This window comes from Amblyomma mixtum, chromosome 3 (genome assembly GCF_055824585.1).
Source record: "Amblyomma mixtum isolate Tamu chromosome 3, ASM5582458v1, whole genome shotgun sequence".
NCBI classification, from domain to species: Eukaryota; Metazoa; Arthropoda; class Arachnida; order Ixodida; family Ixodidae; genus Amblyomma; species Amblyomma mixtum.
The window spans coordinates 377,692,673-377,718,481 of NC_143014.1; the positions used below are offsets into that span (position 1 = coordinate 377,692,673).

General features: G+C 47.8%; 1 protein-coding gene and 1 pseudogene across 1 annotated transcript; one reads left to right on the forward strand and one right to left on the reverse strand.

Annotated features, from left to right (window-relative positions):
* Positions 1 to 10,383: 10,383 nt before the first annotated feature.
* LOC149356898 (uncharacterized) lies at positions 10,384 to 11,307 on the forward strand. Its single transcript, XM_089576460.1, has one exon. It carries the CDS (start codon positions 10,384 to 10,386, stop codon positions 11,305 to 11,307), a length of 924 nt encoding a protein of 307 aa, XP_089432586.1.
* A 4,097-nt stretch (positions 11,308 to 15,404) lies between these two features.
* On the reverse strand, positions 15,405 to 22,474 carry LOC149356899 (uncharacterized; annotated as a pseudogene).
* Between the last annotated feature and the right edge of the window lie 3,335 nt (positions 22,475 to 25,809).

Consider the following 25,809-nt stretch of genomic DNA (forward strand, 5'->3'; position numbering starts at 1 on the left):
AGTCAGTCCGTCCGTTGGTCTGCGGATGGTATGCAGTTGTCCTCCGATGGCTGGTTTGGCTGTGCAGGATGGCTTGAGGCAGTTCCGCCGTTAATGCTGTTCCTCTGTCCGTGATGAGCACATCGGGGCCGCCGTGTCGCAGAAGAATGTTCTCCACCAAAAATTTGGCGACTTCTGCTGCTGTTCCGTTCGGTAGGGATTTTGCCTCGGCGTAGCGGGTCAGGTAGCCATTCGCTATAAGGATCCACTTATTTCCAGATGTTGACTTCGGTCAACGGCCCAAGCAAATCTATGCGGACCTGCTGAAAGGGTCTTGAGGGGGGTTCAATGGGATTCAGAAATCCTGCTGGTCGGGTTGGAGGGGTCTGTCGTCGCTGATAATCTCGGCAGGATTTCACATAATGTGCGATATCAGCAGACACTCGGGGCCAATAATACTTGTCTTGAACTCGGCGGAGGGTGCGAGAAACCCCGAGATGTCCAGCTGTCGGCTCGTCGTGTGAACCCTGGAGAACTTCTCCGCACAGACTTGCAGGTACAACAAGAAGGCAGGCTGTTTTGTTCGCTGCAAAGTTCTTCTTTACGAGGACATCATTCTGTAAACAGAACGAAGACAATCCTCTCTTGAACGAGGCGGGGTGTGAAGAAACCTTGGCTTTCAAGTACTCGATGTGGCATTTTAGGTTGGGGTCCGAGCGTTGCTGTTGCGAAAAAGAGCTGGAGGTGATGGGTCCCAGGAAGGCGTCCTGTTTGTCGTCCGGCGGCGGTGCATCTACAGGGGCTCGTGACAGGCAGTGGGTGTGAGAGTCCTTGCGTCCGGACTTGTAGACGACGGTGATGTCAAACTCCTGCAGGCGCAGGCTCCACCGAGCGCGGCGGCGAGATCCTTCAAACTGGCGAGCCAGCACAGTGCGTGGTGTTCGCTGACCACCTTGAACGGTCGTCCGTACTGGTACGGGCGGAATTTCGACGTAGCCCAGATGATGGCAAGGCACTCTTTCTTAGTTGTCTAATAATTGGCTTCGACTTTGGACAGGGAACGGCTAGCGTACGCGATGAGCTTCGCCACTCCGTCAGTTTTCTGAACGAGGACAGCACCTAAGCCCCCCCCCCCTACTTACGTCGGTATGAATTTCAGTCTCGGCGTTTTCATAAAAGTGCGCGAGGATCAGTGGGGACTGTAAACTACTGGAGGACTGTAAACGGCTCTGAAGTCCCTCGAAGGATTCCCCTTACGGTGCTTGCCATTTGAATCACACATATGCCTTTGGTAGTGGGTCAGAGGCTGGGCGATGCGCGAGAACTTCTTGACAAATCGTCGGTAATACACGCGCAGTACGATGAATCGGCGCACAGCTTTCTTATCGACGGGCGGTGGAAACAGTGCGATAGCATTTGTTTTGTGCGGGTCTGGGCGTAATCCTCACTTGCTAACGATGCGGCCTAGAAGCAGCAGCTGTTCATAGGCGAAATGGTACTTCTCTGCTTTCAAAGTTAGACCGGGTGACATGGCCTCTTGTACTGTTCGAAGCCTTTTTAGGTGTTTTTCACAGGTCGAGGCGAAGACAATGGAGTCATTAAAAAGACCTGACAAATTTGCCACTGCAGTCCTGGCAGCACTGTGTCCATCACTCGCTGATACGTCGCTGGCGCAGAACAGAGACCATATGGCATCACCTTGAACTCGAAGAGGCCATCTGGAGGGACGAATGCGGTCTTCTCGCTATATCTTTCTTTACCTGGATTTGCCAGTAGCTGCTCTTGAATTCCATCGATGGGAAATATTTGGCGTTGCAGAGCCGGTCCAATATGCGGGGGAGAGGGTAGACGTCCTTCTTCGTTATGTTGTTCAAGCGGCGGTAATCAAGGGAGAATCGAAGAGCGTCTTCTTTCTTCGTCACTAGAACAACCGGTGCCGCTCAGGGGCTCTTCGATGGCTTGATAACGTGGTCGCGAAGCATTCCTTCCACTTGGTCCCGGATGGCTTGTCGTTCTGGCTGCGACGAACAGTAGGGGCTGTGGCAGAGAGGTCGGGCGTGCTGGTTGGTTAAAATGCGGTGCCTGGTAATCAGCGTTTGTTGGACCTTCGGCGATGACGAGAAGCACTCCCTGTAGCTTCGATGCGGATTGCGGATCTGAGAGGGTGGAGCGTCGAGAATGCCGGATAGTTCGTCGAAGAAAGGAATCGTCGTTCCACCGCAGAAATATGCAATGCCTCTTGTGATGCCGATTCCTCGCTCTAAAAGCAACTCCCTGCTCCCCTTGATGATGGCTTCCATGTTCTTGGCACCCGTGGCACCTACGGTGACCATGACGCTTGATAAGGGTTTATCCAGGACACTCAGAGCAACATACTGCTTCATGGTAGTCATCGAGGGGTTGGCTCCATCCGTCGAAAGCGTTATGAGCTTGGATCGAAGGTAGATGATCGCCTGATGTTCAATTAGAAAATCCATGCCCAATATGACGTCACGCGAACATCTGCAACACTACAAAGGTCGCGGATATCTATGTCCTTTGACAGTCCTTTGACAGATGACTTTAACAGTCATCTATGTCCTTGACAGTCACTGACAGTCAATCGTCCTAATGGCGTAATGAGGTGGGCTGCTGCGGTGCGAATTTGTGGGTCCTCCCAAGTAGTGAATTTCCTCAGCTGCGCAGCGAATGTTCAATTCATCACCGAGTAATCGGCTCCTGTGTCGACTAGAGCGGTAACTTTCCGGCCGTCGATAGCGACTTCCAAGTCAGATGTCCTGGTTCTTGAGTTGCATGTCGTCCTCGGTGTAGGATCACACCTTCGTTAAGCATGTGTACGGCGTGTTTTCGGATGTTATGTTTTTTTTTTGTGGCGGCGTAATTCCGCAGTCGGATTGTGTCTTGGTCGAGCTGCTGTTTGGGTGCGGCGTCGGCTTTTAGGGTGCGGTATCTTCATACGACGTGGCCGGTGGAGTATCTTCGTCGTTTCGCTCGTCATTAACCTCACCTCCAAAGGTTGCTTTCATTAGTATCCCCTGCGGAGGCTCGGAGACATACCGCGAAGAGCCGCTACGTGGCTGCGGTATGGCGACGCGAAGCGCGTGGCTGGCAGCGAAGGTGAGCGACAAAGTTGGTTAGGCACATACTCCTCTCGACGCAGGTGGTCGTCGATTTCTTGAAGGCGTTGGCCGAAGCTTGGTCGGGGTGCGTCAATGGGAAAACCACGAATAACGATACGGCTGTACGGGCAGTGACGAAGAATACGGCCGGCTTCACCGCAATGGAAGCACAGCGGGCGGTTGTCGGATCTCCTCGGTGTGTCGCATTTCCTGGGACTTAAGCGCCGTTTCTAGGCTGGGCGGGCGGGGACAGGGGGGCAGCGTTAGGCATCAGCTGGTTCAAGTCGAAGAGCGTAGATCATACCTGGAGCTTCAGTTGGAGGCGACGTTGAAGGGGAGCCAAGCGCATGCTGCACTTCTATGCGGACGATTTCCCCAAGGGTCGCTACTTGAGACTGGCTGGGAGATGTTAACAGGCGACACAGCTCTTCTCGTACAATTTTGCGGATGACATCCCGCAAGTTGCCTCCGAATGTCGTGCCATCCGAGAAGGTTGTCGAGGTCACTTGGAGCTGTCAAGGGAAATGGCGGGCTCGTGCTTCCAAGATTTTCTCAGCGTGCCGCTTTACTGAAGAATTCAGCGATGGCCTTCGCTGGATTCCGGATCAGACCACCAAAAAGTGCCTCTCCAGCAGCCCACATCAAAAGCTCCATCTTCTTCTCTTCCGTCATGTCAGGATCGACACGTCGAAAAAGCCGCTTCATGTCTTCTACGTGGCCGGACCGATAATTGGACGAGGATGATAGGAGTCTGGGTTAGGAGGAAGGCAAGGAAAACTTTATACAACTATTTACATTATGTACACGTACAGCAACTGAGAATGCTCCTCAGTCGAAGAGTCTCGATGAGAGCAAGCTACTAATGTGAGAGCCTCCTTGACCGTCCTCGGCGCCAGGTTTTATAAGGGATCTCTTACCAAAAATCCCTAGATGGAGACGGTGTTTGCGGAGGAAGGCGTGTCCAAATTCATTGTGGAAGGTAATCACGCACTCTTCCCAGGGAACATGCCTCCACCACGTGTTGAGTTTGAGAGGAAGGTGCCATCGTCGTCGTGCAGACAGGAATCTCCACGAGTGACATTTCCAAGGTGTGCAGCTGGTCGCGCGTGTTTCTCATCAATGCACGGGCAAGCTACGCGGAAGGGTACGCGGGGTCAGCCTTCTCTTTGGAGACAAATTCCGATGTCAACATTTCACGGCTGAAACCCGCATCACTTCGCGGTACTCCTTGGTAGCCCGCTTTGCAGTCGCGCCGGGCTGTCTTCCAGCGCCCCGTCTAAGTGGCCAGCAGGTGCGATAGTGGGAGCCCTTTTTTCTTTTCCCCGAGACAAAGGGTATCCGGTCTTGAGGAACTCTCGCTTGAATGGTTCCCATGTCGTCAGAGAAGCTTCGTGGTTTTCGGACCAAATTCTCGCTTGTCCTTCCAGGGCGAAGAAAACGTGGCTTACTTTAGTCTGGTCATCCCAACTGTTGAATACGGCGACACGGACAAACTGTTCCAGCAATTTTTTAGGATCCTCCCCGGTGAACCGTTGAACGTAAGTGGCAGTCGGGGCTGGTGCAAAACAATGGGGGATGGAGTAGCCATGGTTGAAGTCGGAATTGAGGAGTCCTTTTCTCGCGTGCGGTCCGGTAGTAGTCCCTATTCAGGTGAACGCCCCTGAAGACAGCGGCTGCTTCGCACTTCGTCTTAGGTTGGGACTGCATCTGCGGCTTTCTCGTGGTCTTCGAGACGGTTCGGGCTGCTTTGGCGGCTCCCAGAGGGTGAGGGCGACAAGCACATCCGTTAGCACCTCCACCAGATCTCACTTATAGTGGTGACGGCAGACCAGGCAGTAATGAAGACAGCAAGAACTTCTAAAAGAAAACTTTATTGGGCTGGTCTCCTTCCACAGTGGAATTAATGACTCGGCGGCGGCGAAAGCAACAAGCGTGCTCGGCGGTCGTCGAACAGAATGCCCACCGCTCTAGACCGTGCACATTTTAAAGTTTTGAGATGCGGCGTGTAAAGTCACCACAACAGTCCGGAACGACGTTAAATGGGCTTTGCCTCGATGTAGTCAATCGAGATAAATCTAGTCTGTCTTGCATCACAAACAAAGCGATAAAGCCGCATGCGGCAGCTTTTAAGAATGAACAAACAAACAGTACAAAGATTCACGGCAGATCTTTGTACGGATAGGATAGGATAGGAAAACTTTTAATGTCCAACAGACCGAGGGTAGCCAGAGGGCTACCCGCCTATACGATGGCCGAAAGGTCTTGACTCCCGGCGACGGCGTCGGCCAGTCAAATGAGCCGAGATGACAGAACAACCGCCAAAGTTGACATGCTCGGAGAAATTCGGGACAATATAGTTGTACCTCCATTACCCAGGAATATGCATCCTATTCATCACTCCGTGCGCCGGGTTAAACGGGCAGAGGCGCTAGAGAAACGCTTCCGCTCCTACAAAGACGAGGACGTGGTCTACGTGGATGCCGCTGAGTATCGTAAGAAAACGATGACCGCCGCGGTCGTCAATAAGAAACAACTCCTCAAAATTAGTGCCTCCATCCTCTCGGGTAACCCAGAGACTGCCGAGGAAGCTGCCATAGCACTGGCTTGTGTGGGCACAAAAGCGATGTACATCATCAGTGACTCCAAAGTTGCCATACTAAATTTCAGCAGGGGCCGGGTCTCCCCTCTAACGAATACAATTCTAAGCCGTCATGTAATAGACCCGAAAATTACACTAGTCTGGACACCAGCACATGCATCCCTGCCTGGTAATGAGACGGCCCACGAGTTCGCCCGAGGCTTTTCCTTCCGGGCGGACCCGAGCGAGGTGGTCTTTACAGACAGGGATCGCATGGTGACCTGCACAGAAATTACGCAGCACTATCGTTTACAACGAGCTAGACTTCCTCCAGCGGATAGCTCCTTGTCCAGATCCCAAGCCATCAACTGGCGCCGGTTACAAAATTGCACCTTTCCAAACCCGGCCCTCTGGAGTCTTATGTACCCAGGGCAATTTTCAGACAAATGCGAAAACTGCGAACTTAGGGCCACCTTGGACCACATACTATGGGAATGCCCTCATGCCCCCCGGGAGGGGCGAGGTATGAACACGAAAGACCAATGGGAGACCTTACTACTGAGCTCCGACCCGGCGATTCATCTACAACTTTTTACGGAAGACCACAGCTTTTGTTTTCGCAGTATTTATTATTAAGAGATATATGCGCAGACCAGACGCTGAGTTCATGCAGTGCTTCATTATCTTTGCTAAAAGTGCCAAGTGGCGAAGTTGGCAACAGAAATATGCTAGTTTTACCATTTTACACTGAACATACTAGCCTGTATAGTACTCGACGAGTTAACATCGAGGGGGCACTTTGGTGATCTAAAGTGCGATGAGGCGAAAGCCTTCCCCGCAACGCTCTCCAGAGTCCTTACGCTAGACAATGAATAGGTTCATTGTCTAGCTTAAGGGCTCTGGAGAGCGTTGCGGGGCAAGGAGAACTGCATATCCCTGCTGAAAAAATCTACGGCTACGATCTATGATCTTGGCAGTATTTCTATGACAAATCATAAAATTGTACGACAACTCATTCAAGATGAATGATATATCATACTGAATATATGACTTATGACGGAACTTCTATGATGTACGACTCAAATGTATGATATGTCATAGAGTAAGACACGATATCATTGCAGAATCTACGACTTATGACGAAGCTTCTATGATTTACGACTCAGATCGCATCATATATCATACAGTCAGAAACGATATCGTTGCAGAATGTATGACTTATGATGAAGCTTGTATGATGTACGACTCAGATTGCTACCAGTCATAAAATCAGACACGATACTTGTGAGCGACATCATAGAGTTTAATGATGTATGATGTGAAGCTGGTGCGACAAGTAAATATGAAGCAGTGTGGGGTGGGTGACATGAATATTGTTGCAAAGGTTATGACACATCGCAAAGGTCAGTTAATTAAGACAAGAATCATGCAAGTAAACTAGTAACTGTCTCTGAACCAAACTGTTTATACCATCATGATGCCTTTTTAACCAGCATGAAACTTGGCCGGGTTTCAGCAGACCAGCGATTGGTGTGCTGAATGAAAAACAACATGCACAAGGTGCGGCTTTCATTTTATATGTGCAATGCCAGGCCATGACAACTGTGAATGTGGTGCTTAATTAAGCACCACATCTGGTTACATCATGCCTCTGTTATTGTAGCCACATCGTCTGTCATTAATGTTAAGTGATTGCAGAACCAAATACTTCAGAAACACAAATAATAAGTGAACCTTTCAGATTTAATCATTTAAAAGCAGTCGCAATAACGGCAGTTGGAGAAAACAAATATATACAGCAAGCACTCAGCCAGATATCAACAGACAGAATAGAAGGTACCGTACAATATTCTTCCATTTCAGCATCTCAAAAAAGTTTCAAATCAGTCACACCAAATCAAACAGGGCAGATAGCATGTTGTCACAGCTGCAGATGCAAAAGGCACAAAACAGAAGCTTCTTCAGTATTGTATATGTACAATGTATGCCTCCGTTTCAGGGTCACACAATATGAACACGAATTCTTTCAAGCATGCAATGCTGTCTTAATCAAGTTGGCCAATGTGCACATGTCACAGGAGTTATCTAGTAGTTAGAGCATCCACCTCATAAGCAGGAGGTACATGGTTCAGTCCTCAAAGCCGCCAGGTGCCCATTCACAAGAATGTATAAGCCCAATTACGGCACTCTTTGGCAGACATTTTTGCGTCATGAAAATAATCATCATCAAAGTGTAAGTGGCCAAAGTTGCAAAGTTATACTGAAGAGCCACTGCATAACAACCACATTGATACATAGCGTCTTTCCAAAATTAACTAAGCAGCCACGCTGGCAGCCAGAACAGGCTCGCAGCTGAGGGCAGTGCTGTAGTCTGCAACGCTAGCCCCTGCTCCTCTGCTGAGAGTGCAAAGTGGCTGATGTAAGCTGCATATGCACACCCTCACTCTTGTTCCTTAGATGATAGGTAGTTGAGTTAAATGAGTTGAGTTGTTTGGTGCTACAGGTGGAATTAGCCTTGCTTATTCTGCCAGCATTTGCTCCACCATAGTGTCACTTATATGTTAATAATGTCCTAAGACTGGTCAAATCTGCCCCACTATATACACAGACACTTATAACAGAACATGGGCCACTCCCACTGCCACCATCTATGCACACATTCAGTAACAACACAACAGTATCCAATCCAGATGTCACAGTAGAGCATAGTCCAATGCAGAGTCACCATCCATGCACACATTCACTCACAGAATAACATACACCACTCCAGAAGGCACTATCTACACACACATTAAATCACAGAAGGCAATAGACCGTCCCTGCTGTCACCATTTAGAGTGAAGATCAGTGTCCTGCAGGAATGTTAAAAGAAGGCGTCAACCCCTCTTCTGCATGTCTGGTTTCCACTAGGGTGGAGAATGTCATGAACTGTACTGTGAAGGGCTCCTGTGCTCTTGAAGGAAGCCAACATCACAGACCTTTCCGCGTTGTACTCTGGGCAGTACATAATATAATGTTCTATATCCCTGCACACACCACATATTGAACATAGCAGAGACGATGCCATGCCCGTCTTAAGCATCCAAGCAGGAATATGAGCAGAGCCCGTTCGAATTCAATGTAGTAGAGTGGCCTGGGATATTCTCAGACCCTTGGTCACACATGGCTTGTGAGGCGACTCCACAGGGTACTGAAAAAATCTAGCACCTTTTTTTTGAAGAAGGGTTTTGCATCTGGAGGGTCTTTTTTTGATGAATTTCTTGACAGAGCTTTATGGGCGACACTGTCTGCCACCTCACTGCCTCTGACTCCTATGTGAGAGGGCACCCATTGGAAATATAGAGTAAAGCCTCTGTTGTGCAGATTCTCTACCAAGCGTAGAGAGCTTATAGACAAGGTGTCAGTAGGGAACCTACGCTCTAACCTCTGAAGGGCAGACTTTGAATCAGTTAGGATGGCAACAGGTTGAGCCGGATAGGACCCTAACTTCCGTAAAGCCGCCTCAATAGCAACAGTTTCGGACGTTGTGGAGGATACGACTGAAGAAATGAGCACAGACCACTTACAGGCCAAAGAAGGATTGTAAAAAGCCGCTGCGCTAGCTTGTTTGACCTTGTCCACAGAACCATCCGTGAAAATTTGAAGATGGCAGACATACTTTTTTTCTAAATGTTCAAGTACGGGCAAACGCGTTGCTGCCAAAGGAGAGCTGCACTTTGCGCTCACATGGGGAATTGTGACCTTAAAGTCGAGGCACGGAAAAGACCACGGTGGTTTCAACAGTTTCCTTTGCCTTGGAACATTAAGGCCTAAAGAACTAAGAGTATTAAGTGCCAAGTAGGCCTTCGACTCATATCTGTTGCAGAGCGGCTGGAGAAGGGATTGCCAAGCTACCATCTCTCCTAGGCGGCTAAGATGCAGTAGTAGTCTCTGTGAAGCGACAAGGTTAAGTGGTTTCGATAGTGACTCATGAAGGACTGCCTTGTTCGAAGCCACCTGAGGAACTCCAATGGCTCTTCTTAGGCCCTTTCTACGAGACGTTCAAGCTGTGAGGCCGAGGGGGAAATTAAAGGTAATTGATACATTATGCGACTGACCACCAGCGCTTCATGAAGTTTGACCACTGAAGAAGGATGGTTTCCCCATTGCTCACTAGCAATTCTACGGAGCACATTGAGAAGCGAAGTTAGAGATGAGACAATCGCATCGACAGCTTTTTGCCACTGTAGATGGGAGTCAATAATGACGCCCAAAAAACGCGTGTTATTTAATTGACGGATGCAAGAGTGACCAAGGTCTATCCGCAACCGCGCTTGACGTCTTCCTACACCCGGAAACAGAATAAAGCCGGATTCTTCCACTGGAAGAGACAATCCCACACCTTGAAGGCAAGCTTGCACCGAAAGTGGAGCCTGTCGAGCTATCAGGGCTAATCGTTTGTGTTGGTAGCCAGTGTAGTGTTTGTAATCGGTATCTAGCCGAATGTTAGCACTCTGTTGGCCACTATGGGAGAATAAAACATGGCGGCTTAAGTAGCAGGCGCGCTTTATCAATCTCGCCCAATCTCATCAATCGGACCTCATCACAGTCTCCTGGAACACTAAGATGGTGTCAGAAGTGCTCTTTTATCTCATGTGAGTACCACTACAGCAAGAGTCAGTCCGTCCAATCACCCATCAGCAGCAAGCGGCTACCGCAATCGTACCCATGGCACATGTGCTCCCTGCTTTCCCGAGTTTTCACCTTCGCGCTACCGACGACAACAATATTGGTCCAGAATGGACGAAGTGGATAGAAAGGTTCGAAAACTTTCTTTTAGCTTGCGATATCTCGGCAGATGCACGCAAGAAGGCGCTCCTCCTGCACTACGTCGGTGAAGAAGTCTACGACATATATCGCTCGTTCCCCGACAGTGCTGCGCAAGGTGCAACGGCTACAAGCATGACCCAAACTATGCAGAGTACATCGACACCGGAATACGATGCCGCTCAAGCGAAACTGAATGCATTTTTTGCGCCGCGAGTGAACTCAACATTTGCTGTCTACGCGCGCCTCCGGCAGCTTTCTCGCCACTGTAACTTCGAAAACGTCGACTCTGAAGTCAAGAACCAAATCATTCTCGCCACAACGTCGTCTCGCCTTCGAAAGTATGCCATGCTGCATTCCCTCACGTTACCGGACTTACTTAAGCAAGGAAGAATGCTCGAGGATGTCGAACGGGATGTGTCCGAAATCAAAAAGCACGTCGATAACAACGCGGCGGTGTTCACAGTGCACAAGGAAGGACACCACCGTGGCCAACACCAAAGAAATGAACGACAGATGCCACGGCAGGCCTACACACCGCAGCGACCTCGTGTCTCGTCAGCAGATTGTCGCAACTGTGGCGGCAAGTGGCCTCACCAAGGCGGTCGATCCAGTTGTGCTGCATGGGGCAAGACTTGCAAGGCATGTAACAAGGTTGGTCATTTTGCACGGTTCTGTCGCTCAACCAGGAGAACAGTACATGCAGTGGACTATGACAATGACTCAAACACACAGCCTGCAGTAAGAAGAGTTCAAGTACTAGACAGCCTGCAGCCACCTGTGACACCAGTCCAAGCAGTGACGAGTACGTTTTTGTTGCCATGACTTGCCCTCAAGCAAGTTCATCTCCAAAGGCATCATCAGTTGGAACTGTCAACAATGTGCCAGTCACTTTCATAATCGACACAGGTGCTACAGTGTCAATTGTTGGCGAAAATGACTTCAAGAGCTGTCGCCTAAATGTGAATCTCCAAGAAACATCCATCAGAGTGTTCCCATACAAATCAAAGTCTCTACTTCAACTTTTGGGCAAAGTCTCTGTTACAATGCGATACAAAGATAAGTGCATTGAAGACGACATTTTTGTCATTCCAGGAAACTGTGCATCACTCTTAAGCTTCATAGCAGCAACCAACCTGGGGCTTGTCCAGATCACGTACCAAGTTTCTGACAATCCAGGTGATAAGTCAATCGTGGAAGCATTCCCCAAATTGTTCAGTGGAGTTAGAAAACTCAAAAATCAGCACATCCACCTTTTTGTGAATGACACAGTCCCACCTGTTGCACAACACACACGCGTATTCCGTTTGCCTTACGTGATGCCACACAAAAAGAACTTAAACGCCTCCTGTGTCAGAAGACATCATAGAGCCAGCCATCGGACCTACACCATGGGTGTCCCCTGTGGTTATTGTGCCGAAACCACATCAGCCTGACGAAATTCGAATCTGCATTGACATGCGTGTTGTGAACAGTGCCATTCAACGTGAACGACATTTGTGTCCGACAGTGGATGACATCATTGTTGCCTTGAATGGAGCAACAGTATTCTCCAACCTTGACCTGAAGAATGGATATCATCAGTTGGAACTTGACACTTCTTCAAGGCAGCTCACAACTTTCTCAACACATGTTGGCTTGTTTCGCTACAAACGTCTCAACTTTGGCATCAGCAGTGCGGCTGAAATCTTTCAAAACACCATCCGCCAAGTGCTCAATGGCATCCCCAATGTCCTGAATGTTAGTGACGACATCCTTGTTTTTGGACAAACAAAACCAGAGCATGACGCCTCATTGAAAGCAGTTCTGCAGCGACTCCAAGAAGCTGGACTGACACTCAACGAGAAAAAGTGTCACTTTCATCAACGAGAACTGAACTTCTTTGGACTTATTTTCTCAGCTGACGGCGTTCGTCCTGATCCCAAGAAGATAGCAGCCTTCCTACAAATCAAAACACCAGAGTCACCGCAAGAAGTGAAGAGCCTGCTAGGCATGATCAACTATTCAGGCAGATTCCTGAGAAATCTAGCCGATCTCACACAGCCATTACGTGAACTGACATTGAAGAATGTTGCATGGGAGTGGACAGAACGACAGCAGAATGCTTTTGAGAGCTTAAAACAAGCCATGTCAGATGCATCCACCCTTGCTTACTTTGACCCATCCAAGCCGACAGAACTGGTAGTAGATGCAAGTCCACATGGACTGGGTGCTATCCTCACACAACGTGTCGGTGAACACATTGCAGTGATAGCCTATGCAAGTAGAGCGCTCACACCTGTTGAAAGCCGCTACTCTCAAATAGAACGTGAAATGCTTGCAGCTGTATGGGCAATGGAACACTTTCGCCTTTATCTTTGTGGAATTCACTTTCTTTTGCTGACTGATCACAAGCCTTTAGTGAGCATACTGGGAAACCCAAGATGATCACCATCTGCCCGCATTGAGCGCCTCGCTCTATGCACTCAACAGTACAAGTTTGATGTACAGCACACCGCGGGAAGTAGCAACCCTTCCGATTACCTTTCCAGGCATCCGCTTCCTGAGATGAAAATACATGCCCGCATCGACAAAGTACCCAACGAGTATGTTAACTTCATCCAGTGCCACAGCATCCCAAATGCCTTCTCAGTTCAAGAAGTGGCTGAAGCAACTAAAGCAGACCGGCAGCTACAATTACTTGTCAGTGCTATCCAGCACCCGACACCTAGCAGCTGGGTCTCAGTTGAGCTGAAGCCATTTGCATCCATAAAGAATGAACTAACAACAACACCTGAGGGTATCATCCTTCGAGGAACGCGCCTAATTCTTCGAGGAACGCGCCTAATTCTTCCCACTAGCCTGCAGAAGCAAGCAGTGCTGCTCGCCCACAAGGGTCATCAAGGGATCGTCAAAACAAAACAGATGCTGAGAGGAAAAGTTTGGTTTCCAGGCATGGATAAACTAGTGCACACTTTGATCAAAAGCTGCCTACCATGTCAAGCAGTCGTTCCCCAAGCAAAGCAAGAACCACTTGCCATCACTGAACCACCCAATGGTCCCTGGGAGGAAGTTTCGGTTGACTTTTGTGGTCCGTTCCCAGATGGAAAGTACGCTATGGTGGTAATAGATGACTTCTCGCGATACCCAGTAGTACAAGTCACACATTCCACAAGTGCGAACAATGTGCTCCCCTTGCTGCGACGAGTCTTTTGCCAGTTTGGAATCCCTGCGCAAGTAAAAACTGACAATGGACCACCATTACAAGGCAGAGAGTTTGCTGCACTCTCCAAAGAGTTAGGATTTCGACATCATCGGATCACACCTTTGTGGCCTCAAGCTAATGGTGAAGCAGAACGGTTCATGAGAACATTGAAAAAGCATGTTCACACAAGTCAGCTTGAGAACACAGATTGGAAAGTAGAGCTTAACACTTTCCTGATGTCATATAAATCTTCCAAACACCTTACAACAGGAAGATCACCATATGAACTGCTGTTTGGCAGACCAATGAGGAATCTTCTGCCGTGTTACACTGAAGCTCCTTCGCACAATGAAGACTTAACAAGGTTGAAAGCAACCGTGCTCGAGAAAAAGGCATACAACAAACATCATGCTGACGCACGAAGACATACTCAACCACATCGCTTTTGTATCAGCCAACGAGTCTTGTGCAAGCAAGAGAGACGCGACAAGTTCACTCCATACTATGATCCAGACCCTTATACCATTGTAAGCATTCATGGATCACAAATCAAGGCATCGAGAGGAAACAGAGCACTAATAACGCGCAACTCAAGTTTTTTCAAAGATGTCTCCGGCCTCAAACAACCATCAGCCACAACACCGCTCCACTGCGATGACATCATGTATCCACCACCTGTAGTGAACCAGCCTGCACCTCCTATATTGCACCCGCCTACATCACCTGCATTGCACCAGAGTTCTCCAACACGGCACTATCCACAGAGAAACAGAAGACCTCCACGTCACTTTGAGACTTGACTTTGTGACTGTTTGCCAGTGAGAGACCTCTCTACAGTGAACTGTGACAGTGTGTGCACATCTATTTAACTTTCCCCAAGGAGGGTAGTGTAGTGTTTGTAATCGGTATCTAGCCGAATGTTAGCACTCTGTTGGCCACTATGGGAGAATAAAACATGGCGGCTTAAGTAACAGGCGCGCTTTATCAATCGCGCCCAATCTCATCAATCGGACCCCATCACAGTCTCTGGGAACACTAAGGCCAGTAACCCAAATACAAATGTCGTCAGCATATATTGACATACACACATGCGTGCAATTTTTTTTCAACGAATCGGAAGGCCAGCCATTATGACGTTAAAGAGCGTGGGGTAAAGAACATTTCCTTGAGGCACACCTCGTGATAGAACCCTTTCGGTGCTTATGGTACTCCCTAACCGTACACGAACCACACGATCACTGATAAACGAGTAAATGAACCTTAACATATGGCCCTGTATGCCCATGCCTTGCAAACTGTTCAGAATTGAGCTATGACAGACCTTGCCTCGTATCGCCCCGTGTCATTGACCTCCTGTGTAGCTAAGTTGATGGAGAAGCTGGCAAATAAATGCTTATTGTGGTGGCTTGAGGACAGCATAGCACTGCCATCATCTATGACAGGATTCCGCCGAGGTCTTGGTGCCCAAGACAGCGTCTTAGACTTACTGACTCACATTGAACACCAGAGAGCTTTCGGCCTTTCCACCTTAGCCATGTTTCTTGACGTTGCAAAAGCTTACGACAACATAGATGATAAGTAAGCGGGTAGCATATGTTCAGCGCTATTGTGCACTTGGGAGCAGTTGCCAGCTGCAAGCCTGCTCTGGCTGACGGTATGGCTGCTCAGTTGCCTTTGTGCGAAAACTGCACATAAGACCCTTTTCCAGTGCCACAAAAACGAACGTGACTATCTGAAGTCAGTCACGCTCAATTAAGTTGGGCAAAGTACACACATAGGATGTGGACTCGGCAGCGGTCTATGAAAAGGCATGGCATTGCCACATCCGCGGGAGTGAGTACGGCACAGGTGGTAAATGGGGACCTAAAACATGCTGTAATGTGGGGAGGCAGGCCTTCAACACTATCGAGTCCCAATTTTTGACAAAGTAGAACCACAATACCCGAAAGATTGTCAGATGGCTGGACTTGCAGTATCCGCCGGACAAAAAAAAAGTCATTATCATGCGTTACAATTACACAGCTGTTGCTTTTCTTTGCCTTTTTGTATAGTTGGCTATGGATTATGGTACCCTGAAAACTCATTCTAAAAAATTCATTCACACTGGTGCATTGCTTGTTTAAAAATCCATTCAGTGCCTGCTCCTCTTGCAATGTGAGGCATGGCTTGAGTGGTGCCCCAAACAAGCAAATGTCTCCAATGTGAAGGGCCTTTTGAGTACCACCATTGCCCAAAACCCGAGTGCAGAATAATTTCACTTCACTGGGCAAAGAAATTGAATGGAGGGCTACATCCAGTGCCTGCTCGACAACAACTCTTTCCAAGATTTGCATGGGGGCCCCCTTTGCTGCCTTCACCATCTTCACCACTTTTCCATTTCCAGTTTCAAATGGAAAGGCAGAATTCGCCCACAGTGGTCCCAGGTTTTCCACATTCTTGGCAAGGTGCAGGAGCTGATGGACATTGAACGTCATGAAGCGCTGTCCATAATATCCTGCTGCCTTGGACACGAAGTCGTGAAGTCTGCTTCCTGAAAAATGTAGGCAGGCTTTGCTATAACACTCGATGTTTGAATTCAGTTAGGCTGTGATACAAGGCAACCTTCAATGCAAAGGAATGTCTCCCAGCTACTATTGCACTGCTCATTTTTTACCAAGCTGGAGACACGTCCATTTGATGGCCCATTAACTATGTCAGAGCTCCATATTTCGTGAACTTTGTTTAACTCACTGCTTAGAAACGAAGACGTGGAACTACACCAAGTTCTCCCCTCTTCCCAGATGCCTGCAAGTTATCTCGAACAGCGAATGCTGTATGGCTCATGCTACATGGTGCTTCGTTCTTGCAGTGCCCTGCTTAGCAGCAATTCATCAGTCAGCAATCTCAAAAAACACTTAAGTTGTTCCTTCGTGAAGAGGGTATCTTTGGATGTACTAATTCCAAATTCTGCCATTTCTGCAGCCTAATTCAGGACCTATATGTTTATTTATAGATTCCACTGCATGCATGAGGCAAATACACTGTTTTTCTCACACAATCTGTGAAATGCTCTACCTGCTATTGGCCTTGTCACTTAATTCCCAATATTTCACAGAGAGGAAAGGGGGGCTGAAAACAAAACCAGAAAATAAAAGGGAGATACAAAGGAATAGACACTCAGGTGACCGATTAGAAAAGATTACGTTTCAAACACTTCGGTTTCATCACACAGCTGTGAGAAGCGAAAAAAGCTTCTTCCAGAAATACTGTATTCCCTTTGGGAAGAAACTCATTACAAATAAGCTGCCACTGCACTTTGCACTTTAGTTTGCACATGGAAGCAACCTTTTGATCTCAGAGTGAATTTTTTGCTGGAATATGAATCAAAGTAGTGTGAAATCATCCATGGCACCTGTTTCTGGCGACGTAGCTTCATGCATAGTGATGCTATCGATTTAGGCTCCCGCCCTACAAATACTTTCCAAAACAAGCTCAAGTTACCTGCTTGCTGAAGGTCTCTTGGCGAGATATTGTCGAGAAGCAGGGCAAAGACACCCTCAACCAATAATACAGTGTGCTTCCAAAAACGCGGCTGCAGCACACCATACAATGTTGGAAGGCAGTAAAATAACAGCCAATTTCTCCACTCGCTGGCTTTCCAGAAGCACCGGTCATTCAGGGTCCTTGGCAGCCGTGTGAAAGAGTGAGGTGGGCATATGCTCAGTAAACGCCTGTCCAGGATGGCTACGGTAGATGGAGTGCCTGAAAAATTCAGAGGAGGATTTTGGTTCAGTTCTCAGTTTAAAACTACTCTGACAGACATGCTCAGTCTGCCATGATTCACTGCCTTTGAAATACCTGACTATCTGTTTTGAACTGTATTACTTGCACTTTAGTTGTCAGAGTGAAAGTGATTCATCATCACCATCAGCCTGACTGCGCCCACTGCAGGCCATTGCAGGGCACAGGACTCTCCCATGTCTCTCCAATTAACCCTGTCCTTTGCCAGCTGTGGCCACCCTGTATCCCCACAAACTTCTTAATCTCATCCTCCCACCTAACTTTCTGCCGCCCCCTGCTACGCTTGCCTTCTCTTGGAATCCACTCCGTTACCCTTAAGGACCAGCGGTTATGTTGCCTTCGCAGTACATGACCTGCCCAAGGCCACTTCTTCCTCTTGATTTCGACAAGGATGTCATCAACCTGCGTTTTTTCCCTCACTCACTCTGTACACTTCCGGTCTCTTAATGTTACACCTATCAGCTTGTTAGTTTTTTTTTCTTTTTCACATCATTTCATTTTATTTCTACTCTTGCCATACCAATTACCAAAACACTGACTGAACCCATAGCCATAGGCTAGTGTGGGGTTTAGAAACAATATACATGATGGCAGTGACACAGCACTTGTGTAAAATGAAGAGCACAAAATCACGGCGAAAGACCAAAATACAGCATACAATGAGGAGAAAACAATGTGTATTTTACAGCAGAATGAATAAAAATCTGTCATGAACAACACGTTCCAACAAACACAAACCAAGAACGACTCTCACATAGGTCAAATAAGGCTCATAAAGTATGTTCTTAATGTTTTAATTGTTTCATGGGACTCTTTTATTTCTGGAGGTTAAGCCTTCCAAACCCTGGCTCCTGACAACTGCACCAATTTTTCACTGTAGATGTTATTATTCGGTGGCAAATTAAAATTACTATACGTGAGGTGAGCTGGCTGCATTGTCCATAACTTAAGCTGAACCCTCTTTGTTAGCCTCCACATTTCTGCCCCATAGGTGAGTACCGGTAAGATACAGCTGCTGTATGCCTTTCTCTTGATGGATATTGGCAAACTGCCATTCAAGATCTGAGAGAACCTGCCATATGTGCTCCACCCCATTCTTATTCTTCTGGTTACTTCCCTCTCGCGATCCAAATTAGCGGCCACTATGTGCCCGAAGTTGACCAGCAACTCGCTACCAACTGTGAACTGCTTTTCTCTTGAGAGGTTGTTAAACATTACTTTGGTTTTCTATGTGTTAATTTTTATACCCACTGTTCTGCTCTGCCTCTCTTACTCACTGACTGTGCATTGCATCTCCTGAGTGACTTAGGAAGACAATGTCATCAGTGAATGACAGATTTCTTAACCAATCTCAATTAACTGTTATCCCCAACTGTTCCCAATATAGGCCTTGGAACACCCCCAGTAAACAGGCTCACCTCCTGTTCGTGTCTCCCTATCTGACACCCTTCTTTATTGGAATTTTATTGCTGACTTTGTGAAGGGCTATGGTAGCTGTGCAATCATTATAGATATTTTCCAGTATTTTCACATAACAGTCTTCTACAACCTTATTTGACAATGCCTGCATGACTGCTGAGATTTGCACTGAGTCAAATGCTTTCTCATAATCAACGAAGGTTATATATGTAGGGGTTGGTTACATTCTGCGCAACTCTCTATCTTCTGTTTGATATTGTGAATATGGTCAATTGTCGAGCACTTAACTAGAAGGGAACCTGCATAGCAATTGCAGTGAACTGGAATATGTTACAAAAATTCAGAACCCATTCCCTGTTTTGCCATCATAAACATGCAAAAGCCTACTACAGATTTGAATGATATCAAGAACAGCATCAGACTACACATACTGACATATGGCTAACAAAGTGAGCAAATGCAGCTTATTAAACCTAATGGGTTGTAGTGGCTGGAGACTGGGTTTGTCGATTTGCAAAACTCTGAAAACCGCATGTCTAGGGAAAAGTTTCACAGTACGACAAACCCCATTCTGCAGCCACTCACAAGGGTGCAGAAACATCAGTGACAGTTTGTTCAGTGCACAGAAAGGCTGGTGTACCATATTCCATTGACATGTAGTAAAGTATACATTGGTCAAACCGGAAAATGCACCGGTGAAGGCTAGGTGAACACAAATGTAACGTGGCACAACACTGAAATGGTTGTTTGCCTGTGCATTGCCATGACTGTCTCAGCGAATTGTACAAGGTGTTGTTCAGAGAACGCATAGTCGAAGAAGCAGGGATCATGTGGTGAGCAACATTATAGAGGCACGTCTGATGCATAATGAACGAGTGGGGTCCAAGGGTGCGCAATAAGTTAACCTTTTGACAAAAGAAACAATGCTCCTTCATCGCATCAGTACGTGCACGCACTCAGTTTCTTCTTTTTCTTTAGTGGCCCCGCCTCTGTGTATATGCTGCTGAGCTGTAAATAAAATTCAGTTGAAAGCACTTTGTGCAGTGCCTGTTCTTATCAATCTGCCCCCTTTGTCAATAATGTGTATACTTTTTTTTCATAAGTTCTTTTACCCTAACTCATCTTGGCATTCCACCCACACAAATGATTTCCCAGTCAGAGTTAGTCTTGCAGTTTCTTTAAAACTTTCATTGTATGAAGCAGGAATTGACACATACCGATGTAGAAAGGCTCGTGCGAGTTTGTCGAGTCCAACCAGAGGTCCGTGAGCTGCCTTGCAACTCCAAGCAGGACGCAATGCATATAATCTACTGTTTGGCTGCACACCAGATCAAAATGCCGAAGGTTCACCAAAGGAGATGGACCCTTGAGGCCATTCACAGTCACGTTCCACTCGAGGGCGCGGTCCATATCTTTAACCATGCCCGCTGATGTTCTTGGAACTGCTGCTGTCTCAAGATAGCGGCGAGCACCTGCAATCATCAATAAGGTTTCACACGCTCACTACAAGGTTTAAATAAAAGTTGAAAAACCATTATAGTGCGGGAAATCCAGAACAGTGCAGTGAGGGGCTAATTGGTACGACATTATGAGAACAAAAAATAACTGCGCAAAAAGGACGAGACAAGAGAGAAGAAGAACCACACTGCGTCCAACTGCGTTTGTTCCGTGTGGTTCTTCTCTCTTGTCCCATCCTTTCTGCGCAGTTATTCTTTGTGGGAAATTCCTTGTGTTCATTTTGAATGGCTAAATGAGTTACCTCAAATCACAATGAAGCTGACAAAACATGTTAAGAACAGTAGTAGGCATCGCATGCATGTCAAGCCCAGGGAAAAAATATGCCTTTCCTTTTTCTGTGACAAAGCTTTGCTTCGTATGGTCTGAGCACCACTTTTTATTGACTGCTGTTTTATGCACTGAATTTAATTATAGGAACTCAGAGGAGTGCCAGCCACAAAGCAGCTCGCTAGCATGTCTCAAAGCTCGACCTTTTCAATGGGTTGCACAATGCTCATTCCCTCAAGTCTCTCTTGTGGACGTCCCTTAAGCGAAACCCGCACCACTTTATTTGATATGAACCAACCTGCCTAACAACACGTTGTGTGGACCGACATTTTGAGTTTGGCTGCTCATATGCAAGCAGAATCACTTGCAGAATTAAGTAAAAACAATCATACCTGCAACTTGCGTTCCTGATGTAAGGCACCACGGACAGCCAAACCTTCCATTGAACTGGATGTGGTTTCCCACAGCAGCCCGAGCTGGAGCATCTACTGTGCAGCATACAGCATGAACACTGGATTGGACAGTTTCGGAGCAAAAGTTCCAGGTAATTGTTCCAACTCCATTTAGTTCCTCAACAAACTTGTCCATGAAGACTGTCATGTTGGGGTGGGTATGGCCAAACCAGAGTCCACCTAACACAGGATGCTGCTGCCGAAGCTTAGGTGGCAACTCATTCACAACAAACTGAATTGGCCACACATAAGTTCTCGAAGATTTGTACACTGGGCTGCCGTCCGTGTTGATAGTGATTGTCAAGTCTTGATCAGTGAGGCCACCAGTGCTCCTGAGCCTCCTGTAGAGGCTACAACTGGTGATGTCACTGATCTGATCAGTGCCTTGGAGGACCTCGCCAATTTTTTTCAGTTCATTGAACAACGCCTCTTTACATGTAGAAATAAGCTGTATAAGCTGCTCCTTCACATTCATAATGCTGAAGAAGCATCCTTTCTCCTTCAGCACTGAAACTTGTGAGCTTTCAGTGCAGAGTGAACAGTGGACCTGGTCCGTGCCATGCACTGGGTCCAGCACGCTGCCACAGACTGCACAGTAGTAGTGGTGCTTTACGTGAGAACCCAACTGCGGGCTCCACAGTTTCCTGAGCAGATACTTGCTCCTCGGCAGCACGTTGCCATTGAAGCCGAACAATGCGTCAATGAGGCGCAAAAGGCCATCAACGGTGTCCCATGGGAGACCGTGGGCGACGATGAACGCCACAATCATGACGATCGCCGCCGCTTTTGTAGTAGTGGAGCCAGGAAGGGTCGCGGTGCCATACTCGTGCAGAGCTTCACTGAGCGCCTGGTGCACATTTAACGTTTGGCCACAGGGCTGATCTTCATTTTCGCCGGCACACGGTGGCATGTCGGGAATAGCTTCCGCTGAAGGGTCGCCACTACTGTAGTCTGCGCTGCTCGCCGCGAATGCAGGGGGCTCTTCGTTCCCTGCATTATCGGCGGAACACGGCGGCATGTCGTGAACACCTTCCGCTGAAGTGTTTACAGTACTGTCGTCCCCAGCTTCTGCGTTCGTGGCATTGGGCGCAGAAGTTGGGATCGCGGCGACGGAAGACAGTACTGTCGACCCTTCACCGGAAGGTGTCCACGACATGCCGCCGTGTTCCGCCGATAATGCTGGCGCGAACGCAGAAGTTCCTGCAGCTGTGTCCGGGGTGCCAGGAAACGCTATATGGCCGTCATAGTCTGCAGCTTCCAGATGTTCGCGCAACTGACGCCGACGGTAGTGGCGAGTTGACAGTGGCACATCGAATGGTTGGCTCTCGTGAAGATACGTCTTTCGTTTCCTCGGTGCGGAGGGGCCTTCCATAGCTCAAAGGCAGGACATGTCCACTTACGAAGTGCTTGAGTGAAACTCGGAGCGCACTTCGTAGAGATGCACTCAGGTAGAAAGGAGGCTGTAGAAAGGAAAGTAGCTATATATAGGCAGGCGGTGGGGAGGGGGTAGGGAGGGAGAGGATGGCGGTGCTCTTGGAACCAGTAAACCAGTAATTCTTGGGTATGTTTCGTTGGAAAAAGTGGTATTAAGCATGGTTTTCGTAAATAAATTTATCACTTTGGGCGAAAATCCCCCCCCCCCTCCCTCTTAAATCTATCTCCGCTTCAGCCAGGCAGAGAAATACGATTTTTTGCTTCTTCTGCTGCTGATGAAGCGATATACATAACTCGTTTATTCGATAAATGCATCATTCGACAGCGCATTTTTTAGCTTCAGGGATATATCTCAAGGCAACGGCGCGTGTAACAGGTGCTTGCTTGAGGTACAGGTGGCTTCACTTCACGCAGGAATTCCACGGGGACCGCGCTGGATTTGAACGGCACTGGGAAGTCTGGGAGGCGCGGGCGTGAGGATTTTAGCGCTGAACCTTAGGTCTATCTTCAATTTTGTAACAAATCGCGTTAATTATTTCCCGTGACAGGCATAACGCTAAAGGCCTTGCGCCCGCGTCTCGCGCACTTCCCAACACCGTTCAAATCTAGCGCGCAGGCTGTCAGGTCACGTGGCAGGACGAAGCTCCGCGTGAAGCCAAGGCCATCCGTTTCGTCTTCTACCGCACTCTGCGCAACGGTCTTCGGCACTTAAGCGTAGCTCAGCCGCTCGCCGCTGTGTTTCTTTGTTCGGATTAACTATGCCTCCTACCGCTCCGACCTACGCGTACGTTGAGTACAAGGATGGCGGCAAGGCGATTGTCGCAACCAGCCTGATCAAGGACTACGCGCCCAGCGATACAAATGATGTAGAAAAAAACAAAAAAGTTTATTGGCGCTCCGAAGCCGCAGGCCGCGAAGCTGAGGAGGGCTACTACGACGGAGACGTCGTCGTCTTGGGACGTAAGTAAATTAATGCAGCATGCCCTTTTTCGAAAATGTAATTTCTCCCTGCTTTGCTGCATGCACTGACTACCTGCACAAATCGGCCAGTGTTATGCTGCGTTTATAATTGCCTTTTGAGAGTGGCAAAGCAACCGTGCGTTTTGACCCTTTCCCTATCACGCAAAATGCAGTATACTGTGCCAAATATACCAGAATTTTTTTAGCTCATTTAATAGAGCTTTTTTTTCTGAATAAGACGACATCATTCTTCCAATGCAGCACAAATTTTTCATTACTCAAATTGCGTGAAAAAAAAATTGAATAAAGAAGGCTTCACTGCATTGATTGGATGCTCTGCGGACGAGCCTCTTGCAGCATTCCATAGACTATGCAAAAAGAGTATAAAGAAAAAAACATTGTGAAAGGCACGAAAACCAAGCGCATGAATAGCGGCTACTTTGGCTTTCCGCGTGAAGTCTTTCTTGCTTGCTTGTGTGTAGTATTTATTGCAGTGCACTCTTCCTTTACCATGGAAGCAAAAAGAAACGACTACACTTTGCTGTTTCACAGTGACCAAAGCTGACCTGGTTTCAAGGATGGCTAAGCGCCATAAGGCTGTTCCAGATGCTGTGTTTGACGTGAACAGCACTCACGGGCACACAGCGCCCTCCAAGGTGGGGAAGTCATTCTATTATGAAGTGTGCAGCATGCTATAGGTGTGGTATTTATATACTGCATATATTTTTTCCTTCATCTTTTTTTCCCAACTCATTAGGTTGGCCCCAAAGAAAAAAAACAAAAATTAGCAGCTGCAGAAAAGGCTGCGATGGCCAGAATAATGAAAAAAAAGCGCAAAGCCCAGTATTCTGAGTCCGACACGGATAGTGATGATGAATGCGAGCTTGTGCCTAAGAGGCTGCTGCATGATGCAGAGCAAAGGGTCAAGGCCCTTGAGAAAGAGCTAGAGTCAGTTGAAAGACTCTGGCAGGAGGAGCGGCAACGCAACAGCAGGTTGCAGGACCTCCTGGACAGCCGAATGAGTGAGTGAGATAATCTGCAATGGTATTGCATGGAACAGTTTACAGAAGGAGGCACTCTTTGAGACTAAAGAAATGTCCCTCGCTGACTCAGTCACTCCGTCATCCTTCAGCGGCTGAATACATTTGCAATCCAGTTGTTCCTCCAAGGTGAACACAGCGTGATGATAGTGCTGAATGGTTATGGCGCAAGGGCAGCTCTGGCCTAAGAGTGCCTTGGCACAAGGTAATTTATAGTGTGAAAGCACTAAATTACCTGCCTGCTTATAGTGCGAAAGCGCTATCAGCAGGCCAGGGGAAAGCTCGTGCCCATTGTGTCACTGGTGGTGCGCGGGGCCCTAAAGATTGAACCCTGCACCTCTTGCATGCAAAGCGGGTTCCAAACCGCTAGGCCACTAAAACTCTAGAAGATGCTTAAGCAGACTGAGATCATCACGTGCAAATGGGCTTTCCAGGATGGCAGTCTGCTGACGGTATCTGGAAGGCAGGACTGGGGGCTTTTTGCAGTACTGACAAAGCTTGCAGTTGTCCACATAGCTCCGGACAGAGAAGTAGGCACCTGGCCAGAAGCGCTGGGGCACGCAGTCATATATCAGGGATATGCTAGCATGACCTGCCGTTGGAGCATCATGGAGCTGTTAGAGGACAGTCGAGCATAGGTGTGGAGCAATGAGCAAGACCTCACTGCTGCCAGGCCACATATTGCATGTGTAAAACGTTGTTCAGGAGCACGAACATGGCAAGGGATGAATTACCACGTTACCAAGGGAGTAGGGATGAATTACCACGTTGAGGGTGGTAATTAATGGAGGGTACTGGCAGGTCTCCGCGGTATTCAGTTGCAGTGTGGGAGAAGTATGATATAGAAAAGATGCAAACGTCAGCCTCACACTTGCTGTGGGTAGGCAGATCAATGGGCTGACGTCATATACAGCCTGCGTCCTGGTATAACTTCAAGTGTAGTTGTATTGTACACATCTTATATCAGGGGGAAGGTTCCTGTCTTCTGCATAGCAGTTAGTCTTATTTCCATTTGCTAAGGTGTTTATTTTTAATCAGAGCACTGGCGCCATGACTGTACCAAAGTTTGCCACCAGCATTTTTATTTCCTTTAAATTTGATTCCAAATACTGCATGCTTCATATGCGTATACGCAAATTCTATTGCTTGTCACATTTCTATTAAAATTGGTGCGTCCTTGATATGTGCCCATCATTTCTGCAGAAGCGTTGGAGGCGACCGTCGAGAAGGCCTTGGTGTATGTCAAGGAGCCAGGAAGTCCGAGGCGGCCTGT

Excerpts from the sequence above, each read along its gene's own strand:
- LOC149356898 (XM_089576460.1), top strand. The coding sequence starts at position 10,384 with ATGGCACATGTGCTCCCTGCTTTCCCGAGTTTTCACCTTCGCGCTACC.